General features: G+C 38.0%; 1 protein-coding gene across 4 annotated transcripts in view; it reads left to right on the forward strand.

The window, feature by feature from the left end:
- Positions 1-13,027, forward strand: part of MGMT (O-6-methylguanine-DNA methyltransferase) — a 161,296-nt gene that overhangs the window by 22,658 nt on the left and 125,611 nt on the right. For all 4 annotated transcript variants that reach the window (XM_085299771.1, XM_085299773.1, XM_085299772.1 and 1 more), the window contains exon 3: positions 5,661-5,800. In XM_085299771.1, the coding sequence (XP_085155897.1) occupies positions 5,661-5,800 (140 nt within the window). The remainder of the gene's footprint in view (positions 1-5,660; positions 5,801-13,027) is intronic.

The raw sequence follows: 13,027 nt of genomic DNA on the forward strand, positions 1-13,027 counted from the left end.
AACTTTGGCACAGAGTTTTTGAACCCTGTTGAGCCTAGATTTTTTTTTTTTTTTCCTGTGCATAATTTTTTTTTTAATTTATGTATCCATTCTTTTCTGCAGATGAGAGAACAGGATTCTTAGATCTCAGATTGTAAATAAAAAGCAGATCATTTAAGGAACAGTATGARGTGGAAAATAATTTCGAGTTATTTGCTGTAATATGAAAGACATCTCATATTACAATTATATTAATGTAAATTTAAATAAAATCTGTTTTTAATCAAATTGAAGGTGCATTTTAGTACTGAAAACCTTGGCTGCAGCAAGAGTGTAAAACTGAACTACTGTGCAAGGTTAAAGGGTGAAGGTTATGTGCTAATCATCAACCTAATGCTAGCCTTCAGGTTCATGACACCTGGTTTAGGAGACACAGCTCACTGTTTTGAATTCTTAGCTTCTGAACCRTAGGTTAGTAGTTTCAGTGGTGCATCTGTGTTTTGCTGGTAGTATTCCTTGGAGCTGATAAGGTAATTTAGAGAGCCTCAGCCCTTGGGAGGAGTGCAGTGCCACTGAGGCACACGCTTTTTCAAAGTCATGGGAGCATGCCTGGAAAATGAGGCTCCTCTATACAGAACATTAACTCATAAATCATCCTAATATTCTCACCGATAAATCTTCCGCTATGAAAACCTTTTGATACTCATCTGTTATTAATGACAAAAAGGACTTAATTCTGTTGGCTAACAATAGTGTTCCAATTTTATATATAGCCTTTAGCAGTCTAATGAGATATAAACTTASGTGTACTCTATCTGTATTTTTATTTGTGTAGCAAGACTCGAGGGACTCACAGGGGAAGATTCGTCTCTAAAAAGGCTTTTTTTTTTTCTACCTAGTAAACCTCAAAATTGTGAGGGACTTGCCACGGTAGCTTGGTTGGTGTTGCGGTGGGAAGGGAGCGTGAAGGTGGAGTTTGCACAGGACCTCATCAGAATTCCTCAAATGATTCATTTACATAAACCTGAGTCTGGAGTAAAGACAGAGGGCAGTTTATTTAGATTTATTAGAGTTTTGCTTTAAGGGGCTATTCATCTCTACCTTTCACAGCTTTAACAAGGGCACTGGGGGGAAAATARTATTAGGCAAAGTGTATCTTTAGAAGGATGTGGGCAGGAATAAATTTCTGTTTGCAGTAACTAATCTGAGCATTAGGTAATTTCGACAGGTAAAATTTAGTCTGATGCGTGTATGTAGCTGAAAACCGTAATAATGTTTTAAATCTTAATGAAAAAGTCAATTTTATTTTAAAACAACATTGACTGCAGTACTGTATCTTGATATCTTTATTTTCTGTGACACATTTAAGTAGCTGTTTAGGTGAGTACTGAAAAACACTTTAATATGTGGACACAGGATAGCATACCTGTACATGGTCACCTGTACAGTGACCTTCATGTTAGAAGCTCTCAATCTGATTGCATATGTATGTGGGCATTTTGGTATCAAGCACAGTTTTATTCTTATATAAAAACAAAACTTTTCTGTACTGCTGTCTAATGCATCTGCTAAGCAAGACTGAAAATACTAGTTGTATTCGTTGAAGGCAACAAGATTTTCGTCTATAAACAACATCTGTAAAGCTTATGTTAAGTTGGTGTTAACTYGTGGGGCTATTTATAGTTTTCTGTTGCTTGCTGCATTCTGTGTATTGTTGGAATGAAGCGACTGTCCTCTTATAACTAAATAGTTATGGTCAAAGGATACACGGTAGCAGGTTCAGTGCATCTACTTTAAGGCTGTTGCAGAAATGAAAATGAAGAATGTGTACTGTTTTGGTAAATATGTAAACTTTTTATGTTAGGACTTCTGCAGTGAGGTTGCTGCTCAAAAAATAAATAAATAAATCCTTGTGTGTCCTCTACTTGAGCAAGGAGAAGGACCAAGGCAAAAGTCAGTTGAAACAGAGTTTCTTAATAACATCAGCAAACGTTCAGTTATTTAGTGAAAAGCTGATATGGATTACAGGCAAACTAAATAAACCGCTAGGAACCTGTAATTGTTTAAACAGGGCAGACTGTGCAGATGACTTTTCTTAGTTAAAAGTRAATTTAGGTTGTTTTCTGGATGTCCGTAACTGAAGCAAATTGCCTACTTGATAGTTTTTCCTATCTTCACCCTAGTTGTTTATTCACTCACAGATAATATTTCACTTCATAACACTTTTTTTCTTTTTTTCTTTTTTCTTTTTTAAAATCCTCRTATTAAATAGGCTGTTTGACTTTAGGAACTCCAATGCACATGTTAGTGTTTTCCAGGCTTTATCTGTTCCTGACGTGTAATAGTGTTTGTTGTGAGTTTTAACGCCTGTAATGACTTACAGTGAAAATAGACTCTACCTACATAAGGAACTCTAATATTTTGGTGAATTAAGTTCCATGATTTTTAGAAAAGATAACRGAAAGTATCTGGAATCTCATGACCTTGGGTTTCTTTTGCATTGTAAGACTTCCGCTGGGATATTTTCAAGGCAACAAACGGTGTAATAGGATGCTCGGTTGGGAGAGCAGCGGCTGTGCGGAGCGGCGTGGTTCGGTAGCAGAGCCCAGCAGTTCTGCTGTCGGCGTACCGGCCCGCTTCCGGATGCACGGGACGACGTCTGCCCGCTTTCCGCGCTGCGCGGCGGGTTGACCTCTGCAACGTGAGGCAGGAGTATTTTTAGGGAGTATACTTCAGGTGTGTGTCCTCTTTTGTCTTTAAGTGTTTTTGCATAAAATGATACTGACCCATCAAATTTTATGGTATCTTTCTTGACAGTTCTCAGAATTAACCAGGGAAAGCATACGTAGGAACGTGATTGCCCCCAGCTCAGTGTAGCGAGCAGCATTTCCGGACCAGGAAACAAGGTCTAACAATATCAGGGTCCGCTGCAGGGGCAGGACAGACTTTAAGTAAATAGCATRTAAATGTGATAACCTGGAGAGCGATACGTGATTAGCTCTCCTTCCTTTAATGTACCAAAGATCCAATGATTTTAGAAGTCTTCGGTGGTGTTCCTTGGCCCTTGGTTCTTTAGCAGCTTGGGGAGAAGCGCTACCTAGGTTACTATTTCATGGAACTACCTGATGTAGTAGCTGGGCATCGTCGTCTCCGTTTTTACCTGATCTGGTCGTGCTTAGGCCCGTTTGAAATCGGCTGCTGCAGCGGTGGGTGATACGCAAGAGCAGATCTTGCCTTTTCAGGCAGAACACGGTGGTATTTTGACTTCTATCCCTTCCGTATAAAACAGCTAAAAGTATTATATGTGGTTGGAAAAACTGCAGTGCCATCAAAGCTGACTTGTTACGGAGTCGGAGTAACTTTGTGACCTGTTCCAGCAGGTTACAGATTCCATAAATAGCACCTGCATTRACCTGACCGGAGTGGACTACGGAGAGCCTGGTGGCACGGCAGGTTTTAAGTTGATGCTCGCCGACATAACTGTTTAAAAGCTGACGTTTTGGGCTCAGTGCTGTCCCACCRCTGTCCTTCCTGCTTGTGGAAAAACTGCCGCTGTATAGCGTAGTATATCTGSTGTTTGAGAAAATTGCTTATTTTATTTTGTGGGGCAGTAAACAACTGATGCTACTCCAAGGCTGAGTACCTGACCCTTAGATAAGGAACATTTTTTAGCACAGCCAAGATGCCATGCAAGCACGAGATAGGCAGATCATACGCAATTTAAATATTGAATGTTGATACTTCTGCACATGCTGGGCAGCGTAATTCAGTCTTACGTAAAGTGGTTTGCTTCCCTACCTTAAAAAGAAGAAGTTGTAATATGTTTATGATTTTTTTTTCCATTAATTCTGTATTCTAGTTTTGTAAGACTTTTSTTCCGGGCTAGAATTAAGAATGTTATTTGACACTGGTCAAAGCTTGYAGTTCCAGGAGGTTTTTAGTTATACCATGCTATATGCAAGTTTTAATGTTTTGAAAAATTCAGCCAAGGTCTGACCTTATGTAAAGAGACTTCAATACCCTATTTTTGTTCACCTTTCAAATTCACAGAATGTACCACTTAAATCAGACATTARTACTTTGTTTTGCCACTGCATTTTAAAATAGTTGAAGTGAAACTTAGTGAAAAGCAGCAACACTAAAATCCTGTGAATGAAAACTCTGGCCCTTGGAATCTAAGGTGAAACCTGCTTCTGAGCAATATGCCAGAGAAATATGAAAGAGAAGCGAAGGGAAAAGAGGAATCTAAATAATTCAACGTGAGCATTGGTTTAATTTGGAGAAAAYGATGTGAGGAGAGTGGAGGAAACTTTTGAACTGAAATAGTAAAGTTTGTAGTGGTAAAGGGGAATACAGTCTCCTTCCTCTAAAGAGTCAAGGCATATAGTTAAATACCTAATTGCTCTTAAAAGAACAAGGCAAGCTTTTCATCCTTACTCGATGTCCAAGAAGCRGCTGTGTGCATATGTGAAGCGTATGATAAGTGTTCGGAGTATTCCGTATCACTGCAAACACTGCAGAGACACGCTGCCTTTTGCAGATCTGTTCGTTTGCAGTCAGCGTCGGAATTCTTCTCCCGTGTTTTAGGGGCTGTGGGAATAACCGTCTCAAAATGCAAAGCGTCCTTAGTACTTGGACTCTAATCATTTTCTTTGAAAATCTGAGTGCCCAGGTAATGCAGCCTTCTATTTCAAAGGCACCTCATCGAGCTTCTTCAAGAATAGTATTGTACAGGTGTSAACAGCTATGTGCATTGCTGTGCTCTTGAATCAGTTCTCCAGCCCCGTTAYGCTGTACCTTGCCATTGAATTTGGAAACTCCGGCAGTCCTGAATTTACAATAACAAGTGAATTCTTAAGGTATAAGGCAAACTGCAACTTAGCCATCGAGTCTTAGCGATTTAAGACATAAGATTCTTAGGATCCTAACTTAAACTGTGGTGTCCAGGTGACTCTACTATAAAAATCTGTAGCAACCTTGTTCTGTGTTCTTTTTCTAATGATTTTACAAACCAAACCGAATACAACTCAAATGTCTGATTCAGAATGTTTTTGCAGCYGAGATGAATTTGATGAAAAGTGCTTAGATGACATGTATAATGTTGTTGGCCTTGTAGAGTATTGAGAAATGCTCGGTGTCTGTTTACAAGTACATTCTATCAGTAACCATAAAAACTCGATCAGCAACAGTGGGAATAAAAGAATGTTTCCTTTATTAAGCGATGATTGATTTTTTTTTTTCCTCATATGTTATTTTTCCAGCAGACACATTCTACTTGTTTCTGATTTTTGCTACTGTAAGCCAGTGAATATGCTTTATTGTCATAATAACCCTTTTGAAATCAGTGTAAAAACACTTCACTTTGGATGTTGGCTGACAAACCAACCATGAAACTGCTATTACTTGTCACTGCTCAGTTGGTTAACATTTTTTAAGACTTTGATTTAGATGCTATTTAGTGCTGACTTCTTAAAACAGAGTAGCTCATTTTAATTAAGTTAGGCAAAGTTTTGAACGTAAAAGCTGTAGTTAAAGAAACTTCTTGTTTTCTTGCTTTTATTTTAAATCACTTTTGAAAACTATGCAAGATACGCTCAATCTTGAAATGAATGCTCCTTGGGAGGAAATACACACAACTGAGTTGTGGGTTTTTCTGTGTTTTCTTTTTGTTTTATGAACAGGTCACTTCTGAAAATGGCGAATCCCAGTGCAAGGTGGTATGYGCTGTTCTGCATAGCCCTGTGGGAAAAATTGAAATCTCTGGGTGTGAAACAGGCTTACATGAGATAAAGCTTCCAAAAATGAATGTCCTACCAAATAGGTAAGTTCACGTCTTACTGATCCGATGTTTAATAACGTAGTAGAGGAAGCAGATTGTTTAGAGGATAATAACTATGCGTGCTTACTTTTACTAGCTATATTGGAAACATCTTACTTTCTCCTGTAAGTCAGAAAAGCAGACTTGAGTGCCTTTAAGGAGTGGCAGTTCCAAAATGCATTTTTTTTCTGTGTTGCATCTTCAATATTATTGAGGAAACATTTTAAAAGATAATTATTTTTGATTAGGCTTTGAAAGTGTGTCTTATTCCCTAACTTTGGGCACATATGTAGGTACCTCACCGAGGAAGACTTCCTTGCATATTTTGGGGATTTTGTAAATGTAAAGACTTTTTACTGACGTACACTGCTATTGTTGTGGCTGTGTGTGTAGAAAAGCTGGTTGTCTACTGTTGCAGTCTGCTCTTTCAAGTATAACAGCAGGTAAGGACAAGATTTCAGATAAGACTGGAACAAGTTTGACTTTCTCCAATATTGTGCTTTTTTCTCTGTTCTTCACGTCTCAAATGCGCCTTTGATTTGCAGATTATTTCCTTTTCCATTTTTATTATCCTTGTGGTTTTTTAAGTGTAACATTAATCGTAAATATGAAGTATAATATATATTTTGATTGAAATATGTATTTTTGCCTCTAATTCTAAAAGCCTCGAGCCTCTAGACATGACAGAGGTTTTTGCCAGCTTCAGTATGGAAATAACTACTTTGGTTTCCTTCATACCTGCTTTCAGTGTTGGATTTTTGCTGCTGAGGGATGAAAATAGAGTAATATTTAGAATGGAGCTGAAGTTTGCAGTTGATGAGAACAGCTTGAGAGGAGAACTTTAACGAGTGGTTGGAGGAGCAAGGTAAAGGTCTGAAAAGTCTTGAAGGTGGTCAACATGAGAAATTTGCATTCTTTATTATAACATCAGAAGTAAGGGGAGTTACATGAAAATAAAAACTGAAGACAAAGAAGCATTCATGAAGTTGTGGGAGCTAGAAACTAAGGGCTCCAAAAGTGAAAAGACATGTTATTGGAAGAAAAAAATTAAAGGCTTAATAATTGGTAGAGGCCAAGAAGGTGGATAAGGAAGGTATTGTTGTGTTCATAAAATCGTCCTGGAGAGAGAAGAGCAAAGGTCTATTTTTATGACTTTTGTTTTTAATTGTGAATCTTACACTGTTTCCGCTCAATGGCTTGCCTTCTTTTTTGAGCAGTTTTTAGAGATAGGAGGTGTTAGAGCAAGTTGGGGTGATGGGGAAGATGGGGATAGAGAAGTTAGTCGTTCAGGCCCACAGAGCTTTTCTTTCCAGGAGAACATGCCTGTGTGCCCAAAGATCTGACAACTTTTTTTTCCCCTGTCTTTTTTACCTATTTAAGAAGTAGCATCTTTTATTTACAAACAGTATTTCACTCACATCTTTAAATTAGTCTAGCTAGGAGGCAAGGTTTTCTGCTTTTATGAGGAGAGATTTTCTTTTTTCCCCTTCATTTACAGGCGTTGTCACTTGTCCGCGTATAACATGGTCAGATTGGTTGGTTGTAGAATGCTCTTCTGGTCCAGTCCTTCAGGCAGAAGTTGGGATATCTCGAATCTCTTCCAAACTTTGTAGTTTACTATCTCATCGTGATCTTTCAGGTTTCTGAGCAATGAGTGGACTTAAATTCTCTCTTGGACATGTTAAGGCCTCAGTAGAATCTTGATAACACTTTGAAATTATCAGATCACAGCCTTTATATGCACATGTATATGTATTATAGAGGAAATATTGCTCACAAAGGGTACCTCAGAAGTTAAATGGTGAGAAGAATATTCTTACAATTTTTTTTTTTAAACGAACTTAAATCCAAAAAAACAGCTGGAAGGTGGGACTTCTTTTTTTCTTGCATCTTTACTGATGATAAAGTTCTAAAATTAAAGACATCTGTAAATGTTTGTGGTGACATATGATGTTTAATCTCTTCTACTGATTGTTAGTGAATGTTTGTTAAAAACTGGTCTCATTATTTCTGACAGAATAAAATAAAAACAAAACAGTGCCCAACATTTCTCCTAACTGGCTAATAAATGCTATGGTAAGAACACTGCATAGAAAAAAAATATATAAGAAACATAAAAATTGATTTTAATGGACCCCTGTCAGAGAGAACCATAATGAGCACAAGTCTAGTAATAAATATTGGTATTCAGCTCCACAGTTCTTGAGACTCCTAATGTAGAATTGCATGTAACAATCAATATAGATTTTAGGGKTTTTTTAACAACAAAAATAAGTAAACCTTTGAAATGTATAAATACTAAAGACTTGCAATCTGTCAGACAAACGTAGTAGTTGTAGAAAAATCTGATGAGAATGCCTGGTTAACGGCACAATTCGTGTGTGAGGATCTTGCTCTATTTTATAGCTTGTAAAATGCTATACAATTAATAATCTGAGCTAACAAGCTATTTTGTGATGGCTCTTCTTAAAGTTTAAGAACACAGATTATAATGTAGACTAAAAGGAGAGGCAACAAAGTAAAAATTCAGTCCACTTGAAAGGCCTTCATCTATTAATGAGATGAAACTAATTGTAATAATTTAAAGTTATTCTACTCCTTGTGCAACTGGCAGAGTTTTAAAGTCAAGGCGCGTAATGTTGTAGTGATTTCTGTTTGGAGAGGAGTTGCTTTCATTCAAGCTTATTATCATTATAGGATATTTCAGGTAGAGTCTTTTTTGAAAAGCCCTTTGTCTTGCTGCATGCTGACTAAAATGTTTTTAACCATTTTCAATCTTAATGCAATGCGAACTGTTGGCTGTCTCAATACAGCAACTTCGAAGCACTTCTGTTTTAGTCTACCTGTTTAAATAGTGGATTAACTTGTTCTTTTGACACTTAACCTGGCTCCGTAAACGGAAACAGTTCTGGTAACATTATCAGAAGACTAAAGCCTTCCAGAGGGGCAAGTCTCTTGATGTRCCTTCTAGAAATTAGGGATAGATTAGTTTTAGGAATGATCGTATTGTTATTTTTTGATACCCTTACGCTGTATGTTTCTACAAACTTAGTATTACACAGAGGTGCATGCTTTAAGTACACAGACTGTATGTGGAGATCAGACATTCATAATTATAGCTGGGTTGTTTCTGAAACAAGCAGATATATTGTTTAGGAATTGTAAAGTGGGGCAAAAAGAATACCTAAAATGAAACTTGTTTTTATAAGTTTCTGACTTTCAGCGTCACAATCCATTTTTTCAAAAAGGTGAAGTAAAATTGTATATTTCTTGTACATATATTTTTAGTACTATGTCAGCTGTCATAATTTGTGTTTTTAGTGTATGCAGATATCTTCTTGATTCAAAACTACTGGTTTTTTTCCTACAGTGCAGCTGTCTTGCTGTSTGTATTGCAGGTGTTTAACTCTGCTTGCTCATATCTAAAAGAAAAACCTCTGGCAACCTCATTTTTTGTTTTACTGATATAATTTGTGCTTAGACGTGTCTTTAGCAGCTTTGTGAAGTTTCAGGATTACTTTTCTTCTCCCTCTTCTCTCTGGTTCGCTGCTAGTCTACTTCAGTGTTCCCAATCCTGTGATGACTTGGTTTTGAAACATCTTCCTGAAGCAGAAAGGTAAATTATCAGCTTGGTGAACAGGGAGTCACACTTGTGACTTCCATTAGCAATTACAGAAACCATGCTGGCATTTTCCTGTGCTAAATATTTGCAGCATAACTTTCCTTAGAAAGATGGGGATGTTGACTTAGTAGGATGGCAAAGAATGGAACAATTTTTCCCTCTGAAGGAATWATAGAAATTCTTTTAGGAATTGCTGTGTTCTCTCAGTGAGGGTGAGGTGCCCAGCTACTTTAATATGCAGTAGTGGTTATGCAGCCTACGAATTTGTTAATGTGATTGAGATTGCAGCTATAGTATTTTAGTAAAAGAAAGGAAAGTAGTATAATGTGTCTTGAAGGAAACTGAGAAAGCTACCAGTGTGTGCTTGGAAAATATTGCCCTGCTGAGCATTGAGTCATTAATAGCRTGAAATACATTATTATATTTACGAAATGAAAAATGAATATGCAGTCTGATAGGTGGATACAAATTCCAGGTTATGCTGGTATTCTGATATGTACCATAAGACACAGTGATGTAAACCTAACAAGTTTTGCTGGTTATCTTTTTGTTTGAAAGCTTAGCTGATCTTGCTCTAGCTTTTCCATGTCTTTCCAGATCAGGCGCAGACCCAGGCGCAGTACCTAGCCATGGTGTGATGAGCGCCGTGCAGAGGGGCACCACCTCCCTCCATCTCCTCCAGGTTGGGCAACTCTGGGAGCTGCCAGCTCTCTGCTKCTGCAGCGTGCAGCCGGCTGCTCCTGGCTTCCTGCTGCCTGCCGAGAGCCCCAGGGCTGTTCGGGCAGAGCTGCTCACAGCGGAGCAGTGCCCGCCTGCCCTCACTGCAAGGGCTCTTCCTTCCCAGGTGCGAGACTTTGGTTGTCCTGCTCGGGTTTCATCAGGTTCCTCTTGGCCCAGTCCTCCGCCCTGTTTAGACCCCTCTGGATGGCCGACCAAGATGAAGGAACTRGTTGGAGTATTGTTGTATTAATTGGCCCAAGTCTTTTAAGGKTGAATCTATAGTTCAAAACGTTATCCAGTGTCACAGTTGGTTCTCTGCCTACCAGAAGATTATCAGAAACTCTACAAAATGTCTCRTTTTTAATAGGTTTCCAGCCATTACAGATGTAAAGCAAAACTGAAATACGTCAAAATGCAGCCAGTGCAGAGAGATGTATGGGAGTCTGATAAGAGCCTAAAACAATAACTTGGAAAGGTGTGAACCACTCTGTTCATCTCTGAGGTATTTAATTATATCCAGTGATGATGGTTTAAATGTCAACTTTGCTAACTGTTTCATTCCTCATACTGTAAAATTTACTGTGAGTGATATCTCACTTTGATGCCACAAGTGGGAGGCATTTGGGAGAGTGCCACTCCTCCTATTTTTCCAATAAGCATCAGCCAAGGCTAAGAAGCTTAGTAGAGCTCAGGGACATACTAAAAACCAGCTGAAGGAAGTAGGTGTGCAACTACACTGCTTAGATGCTCTGAATAGATTTCTCTTACTGTGGACATTTTAAGTGACTTATGTGAATAGAGYAGGTATTTGCAGTGCAACTTGGAAGAGGTGCCACTGTTTTCCCCATCTAGCTCTTYCCGAAAACTGTTATATAATTGTGGACCACATAATTTAAATGATACAGGATAAAACTTGAGTAAGACAGAATACGTGTTTGTCATAAAATACTATTTAATGGTTAGGAGATAATTTCTAAACATAGGGCAGGCAAAAGCTGTTGAGACTTGTTTGACACTTAAGCTACTGCTAGCGTACRACATTATTTTAGGTCACTTTGTGATAAAGGACACATGTTCCTAGTAAAAACGAACAGCTGGGTTCTGTGTCTTGAGTATCAAAGATGGGCAACTGCATCTGTAACAGTTTCTCTTGTGTAGGTGAAGCTATGTTGCTGATTATTTCAGAAGAAGGCCAAGACCTACTAATATCTGGGCAGGCAGAACTGGTTTTAATTTTTCAAAATCAAAGAAAAATGTTTACATTGATGGTATGGTATTATTTTCATAATTCTAACACTGTGGGCATTCCTAATTTTATGTGAATTAAATGTCATATTTTCTCACATTTTATATTCTGAGTGCATGGTAGTGTATTCCAAAATATACATTTGAGAGATGTTTGACCTTTTGTAACTGTCTAGTGTTTTTATTTCTGTAGGACTTCATATGTTCACAGCTTTGCTTAGATTCATTCATGCCTCAAAATCTAAAAGCTTAAAGTAAAACATATATGGAAAAGTTCCAAATCTTACCTGGTTTTGGAGTAAATCTAACTGAACTGAGCACCATGATTTTGATCAAAATCTGAACTGGATATSATTCATTAAGTTCTAAGTTTAAAACTTTTCAATAGATACGGCTTATTTTGCATTTGCATTGATTTGAAAATCTCATTTCACAGCCTTGAGCTGTTTTCAGATGCTGATTTTGGGGTTAAAAATATGCTCATTTTTAGCAAACATGCATTTAAACTTCATTAGCTCTGTTTAGTTAACTGTAGTGTTGGCTTATGCATTGTTCAGGATGGTCAGTGGTAGAACCTTAATGTCAGTTATTGAGCCCCYTTTTCGGGGCTTAGAGGCCTTTGACCACATGTGGATGCAGTGGGAGATGTTTGACTCTTGAGCAGATGTTTGACTCTTGCTTTAGCACCGTTTTCCCCTTTCCTCAGAAGTGATAGCCAGATTTTGAACTGTGGGGTCATCCTATAGTCCCTGTGTGGTGCTCAGGCTTGTGAGTAAAAAAAAAACTCCAGCATCTCTCCAGTTCTTGCAAAAAGATATTGTGTTTCAGTTGATTTTCTTAGCAAGTGTTGCTGCAGAGTTTGTCCTCTAAGATGGTGGGAAGATGTCAAAACATGGGTGAGTTCAGATGCATCACTTCCCTACCAGCTAAAACAACACTTACTCATGTATTAAATATRATCATCCAAGCTAACTGCATTTATCAAATACCAAAGTATGTTTTGCACTACATCTTCATTTTTTAAAATTGTAATGTATTTAATTGCTGTTTGCAGTGATTGTAAAATGGTTCATTAGATTAATCTTTTGTAGGCATTAATATAAGTAGATTAGGTTTGAGATACTGTCTCCATATGATGCTTGTCTGCATTTGTTAGGTCATTCAATAAAGACTAGGTAAAAGGCTTGGACTCCTTCATGCAGTCTTTGCTTCTGTAGTATTTTATTCTGAAAAGCTTCAAGATACTGCCATAGTTCAGAGAAAGAGCACGGTCCTTTTGGGGTGATACTTGCTGCTCACGCTCTCTCTCTCTCTCTTTTTCTCCCTTTTTTTTTTTTTTTTTCTTTTAAGTAAACATTTCTGAGTTAAAGAGTTTTTGTGGTGTTTCTAAGGGCCTGGGTATTATGCTTTCCAGCCATGCCTGTGCCTGATGGAATCCATGTTATTACTTTTAAAGCTCCTTTTCCTGTGCCTTCTTCCAGAAAGTCATCCTACCCTCCCTAGCTGGTTCGGGTAGATGAAGCACTTAGAAAGCTCTTTCACTGCAGATCACCTTGCTTGCGACGCTGGGGAGTCTGCAGCAATCAAGAATGAACAGCAGCCACACTTTTAGCCAGCGAAGCAAGCATTCAGTTTGTGCCAAA

This window comes from Rhea americana, unplaced genomic scaffold (genome assembly GCF_003343005.1).
Source record: "Rhea americana isolate MKP2758 unplaced genomic scaffold, rheAme1 scaffold_154, whole genome shotgun sequence".
Taxonomy (NCBI): Eukaryota; Metazoa; Chordata; class Aves; order Rheiformes; family Rheidae; genus Rhea; species Rhea americana.